Genomic DNA, 5,000 nt, shown 5'->3' with positions numbered 1-5,000 from the left:
AAGTTAAGGAGATTATTACGTCAGGCGACGAAAGCGTCTTCATACCCTAATTCCCATAGCACTTGATAGCCCTGTTCTTCACGGTGTCTGTAACCTATATATACATACGTATACATATATGTACAGTATATATGTGTGTGTGTAACTGTCATTACAAAGCTATAAAAAAAATGAGAACCGGTTCGACATATGTACGTTGTTGTTTTCGTATGCGCAGTAGCCTTGACGAGCTGAAGAAAGCTAATCCCCTTGAATGCTATTCTTTTCCAGACTTCTTAACATGACTCTGTTCTCTCTCTCTCTCTCTCTCTCTCTCTCTCTCTCTCTCTCTCTCTCTCGCCCCGTGTTCTGATTAATTACGTCAGTGGTTGTAGGTTCATGCCTTGGAAATATGCACGTTACCTCTTGAATATACCGTAAACTACGTTGTTCTGTGATTTGAAGACTCTAGGCTGCGTTTCTCTGCCATTTGAAGACCATAGCCTACGCCGTTCTTTAATGTTAGTACCGTAGACTACGCAGTTCTGTTACTTGAAAAATAGATCAGAGGTGAATCCTTATCTAGGAATTACGTTTATGATTCTCCACGATATTAATAAAAATTTTTTGTCAGTAGATGAAACCTATTCATGTGGAACAAGCCTACAGGGCCATTGACTTGAAATTCAAGCTTCCAAAGCATGCATTGCTTTCAGCCTCCTACCACAGAGCCCACACCGCGGCAGTAACTGCTCATGATACAGAGCCCAGTGATTTTTCATCGCCCGGGGAGAGGCGCGAACTCATGATATCTGATTGGCATCAAGACACTAACCACTATACCAGCGACCAGTATGAAAGTCTAATTCAGTCTTTGTACTCCTCATTCCACGAGCAATGACTATACAATATCCTTTGCCTTATCTGAGTTATAGCACTGAAAAGCATTCCGTTCTGGGATCTAGATCAGCACTGCTAAGGTTGCGTTTTCTGATTGTGATTCTGGTATATCCCGGAAACATTTTCAGGAGATGTAATCGAGTACCTGAGACCTTACCCTGGAAAAAAAAGCGGGACGCCATATCTTAAAAACTAATGATAGAATTTTCCTGAAAATGATCTCATTATGATTCCCACACCCAAGTAAGATGAAAATATTAATCTAACCTAACTTAACCCAACCCAACCTAACCTAACCTAAACTAAACCTAAACCTAACGTAACCTAACCCAGGGGCATGGCAGAAAAACCGGGGCTGGTGCAATACTAGCATACATCTCAGGAATTTGCATCGGAAGTGACATGTGATATGATGGCTAATTAAATAAAATGGTGAAGGTCAGAGGAAAAAGGTCAAGTGTAAATTTTGAGGGAAACTTGTGGATGATGGAGAGGGCAATCTGTGTGACCACAGAGCTTGGATGCATAGGTGAAGAAAAAAAATTATTAAAAGCACGGTATAAGAATCCTTCTCTCTCTCTCTCTCTCTCTCTCTCTCTCTCTCTCTCTCTCTCTCTCTCTGGTTTTATTCTTCACCGGTTATGATTAGCACTCATGCCCCCTCAAGTGCTAATTATCTTACCTTATAATTAGCAGAAAATAGGTCTTCGAAACAGCTGCATGTATGCAGTCTGTATATGTATACAGACTGTATACATATACATATATGTATATGTATACATATATTTTTATATATACATATATATATATGTATGTATGTATGTATGTATGTATGTATGTATGTATATATAGATATATATATATATATATATATATATATATATATATATATATATATATATTGTATATATATAATATATATATATATATATGTGTGTATATATATACATACATACATATACATACATATATATTACAGTGGCGGACGTCATTAAGGTAACCGGTGGTAACCTTGGAATTCCGTGGGCAAGAGCGACTGTCGCCCAAGATGGAAAGAAGAATTTGAGGCCGTGGACACCTTTAATGCTATCTGATCTTGCTTTTTGGGGGAAGAAAGATGATGGCGATGCCGCCCGTCTAGTTCATCCCCCCCCACCCCACCCCTTACTCTCTTAACCCCTCCCCACCTCCCCAAATGGAAACTCTCCAGCCAGATCTTACCTCGATACATTGTCTTAAGGAGTCGTATAATGCTTTCTTCTGTAAATTTCTCTTCTTGACATTTTCTCTGTGTTTGTTTCCGCCACAATATACACTTTAATACTAAATCCTGCATTTATCTAAATTAGTATGTTTATATAAAGACACCTACAGTAGTACAGTTAATGATCTATGGCTGCAGGTGTCCTTTTACGCTTATGATTTGATTTTCTTCGAATATGCACATTGTTATTAAGTCCTTTATTTATCTAAATTGATATTCTCATATAACGACATTAAAATTACATATCTATACAAAGACATAACATGGACATTTATGAAGATATGGCTGCTGAAGGAACAATGTAATACACGTACTTCAGAAGTGGCATGAGTAGCCTGCTGTCACACGAAGATTAGCAGCAGCATAAGTGTTGAGTATTAATCCTGGAATCCAAAGATAAAGGTCATTCTGATATTTTTTTTTCTTGAAAAAGCCAATTTTATAAGTGCTGCTGAGGCGAGGTCGCTGTTTGGAACCAACTTGATTATTTTTATATTATTATCATTCTTAACTAAGCTCTTAGTTGTAAAAGCGGGATGATTCAGCCTAAGGACTCCCGTAGTTATGGTAATAATAATAATAATAATAATAATAAAATAATTATTAATTATAATAATAATAATAAGAAGAAGAAGAAGAAGAAGAAGAAGAAGAAGAATTATTATTATTATTATTATTATTTTTTATTTAAAGATTAAAGGCTCACTGACAATAGTGCTGAAGATATGTATATTGGAAAGTAAGTATAACAAACTCTTTAAATTTTTCTAAAAATCCTGTTTTCTTCATTAAGTATATGGGATATATATGGGAGATATATAAAGAAACGTTTCATCTACATTTTGCATCAGGGGACCAAATACGCTCCTTTTTTTTTTTTCTTTTTACGTTTTCTTAAACATTCCATACTTTCTTGAGAATTAAAAAGGGGGTTTCAGGAAATGTTATATTTTATTAAAATTTTCATCGTTCCATATTCAAATGCTTTATACTTTTTAAAAACTTTCTTTTCATCCTACATGTTTCTGAACGTGTCTTCTTAATGCATTATTATTATTATTATTATTATTATTATTATTATTATTATTATTATTATTATTATTATTATTATTAGAGATGATAAATGCAAACCTCTTCTTTAGGGATGCGAACAGATGACATGTGGTTTAACAGGCTAATACAATATGTGGATATTGTGTTAGGTTGGTAAATCACTTGTCAGCGGTTCCAGTCATTACAGAGGGTTATTATTATTATTATTATTATTATTATTATTATTATTATTATTATTATTATTATAAACATTAATTTATTAATTATTATATATTTACTTTTTCAGGTAAGTGAATGCTGCCCCATTCACCTAGATCAAGTGGCAGGAAGTGAGTAATCTGAGGTCTTTCTTTCTTTTGTGGTTTTAGTTAGGAGTACGCTTCAGGATTAATCTCTCTCTCTCTCTCTCTCTCTCTCTCTCTCTCTCTCTCTCTCTCTCTCTCTCTCTCTCTCTCTCTCTCTTCCTAATCATAATAATCATACGCCCCCAGTCCTGTGGCCTTCATATTTTCTTTTCTCCTCATTTTTTTTATTTTTTTGCTGGACTTATCTTTCATTTCATCAGTCATTTCAGTCTCTCCTTCATGTGGTTCATTTCCTTATAGTCTCCACCCCTCTCTTTAGGACATCACCTGTATATTTTCTCCTGCCGGTGAATTTCGCAATGCTAATTGTTTACCTGCCTTACGATGTATTTGTCTTCCTATTGTGTGTTCTGCGCCGTTCAATTATCGTTAATCCTTTTAACTGTTCATGGATGGATAGACCTATTGTTACATAGTATATGACTTGACCGGATGGGAAGCTTCGTCTGATAGTATATGACTTGACCAGAAGGGAAGCTTCGTCTAATGATGCGGTGGGCGGGTGGTTTAGATTAAGAGGGCTTCGTTCCCGACGGTGTGGACCTGTGCACTCAGACCAACCAGCTCAGACGAACATAGACGAGTACTGGAGTGAAGGTTTTCGGGTTATGAGGCTCACAGGAGATGCACATATTTAATTTATTTTTTTCATAATTTGTCAGATTTAAGCAATGTTGTTGATCCTTTTGCTTCTTATTTAGGCTGATTGATTGATTTGCGTTATCTAGCGTTGCAACAGCGATTTTTATTGAAATTTATGTATTTACAAGACCAATTATTTTATGAATTAATTTGCTAAAGACCATTAAGGTAATGTTCATAACAATTACTGTGCTAGGTTTTGTAATATTTATTTTCCTGATATCAGTTATGATCAATAAAAAAAATTGTAAACATTTTTATCAGTTGGATTGGAGATAAATTCAGTCAGCGTCTCCCTGAGAAAGAATCTGCCGTTACTCGGTAGGATGAGAGAGAGAGAGAGAGAGAGAGAGAGAGAGAGAGAGAGAGAGAGAGAGAGAGGAACACCTACTTCTCAGTTGAATTGGTAACTGCTATTCGAAGTGGCTGTCACTTGGAATATAGATAGTAAGTTTTATTAATAGGCAGTGTACCTTTACTTATTAATTGCAAAGTCTTGAGAGATGACGTACATATTCGTACACGTAGGTAGATGCACATACTGTACATGATTTTATGCTACAGAAAGTTTTTAATTCATTATTTATTTTTTTACATGGAAGTAGACATAGATATGCATATATGTACATACATCTTTGCTCATTACCATTTGGTGGACGTATGATTGCATTTATGTATTTGCTGCGTGTCTTGCAATTTATATATAAATTATATATATATATATATATATATATATATATATATATATATATATATATATATATTATATGAAATATATGTATATATATTATATATAT

General features: G+C 34.8%; 1 protein-coding gene across 1 annotated transcript in view; it reads left to right on the top strand.

The window, feature by feature from the left end:
• LOC136842382 (NADPH oxidase activator-like) overlaps window positions 1-5,000 on the top strand; it is an 87,577-nt gene that overhangs the window by 64,670 nt on the left and 17,907 nt on the right. The window contains exons 4-5 of the mRNA XM_067109638.1: window positions 617-831; window positions 4,031-4,166. Of these exons, the coding sequence (XP_066965739.1) occupies window positions 617-831; window positions 4,031-4,166 (351 nt within the window). The remainder of the gene's footprint in view (window positions 1-616; window positions 832-4,030; window positions 4,167-5,000) is intronic.

Source organism: Macrobrachium rosenbergii, chromosome 10 (assembly GCF_040412425.1).
Source record: "Macrobrachium rosenbergii isolate ZJJX-2024 chromosome 10, ASM4041242v1, whole genome shotgun sequence".
NCBI lineage: Eukaryota > Metazoa > Arthropoda > Malacostraca > Decapoda > Palaemonidae > Macrobrachium > Macrobrachium rosenbergii.
The sequence above is the reverse complement of the archived record's forward strand: the minus strand, read 5'-3'. Positions and strand labels throughout refer to the sequence as shown.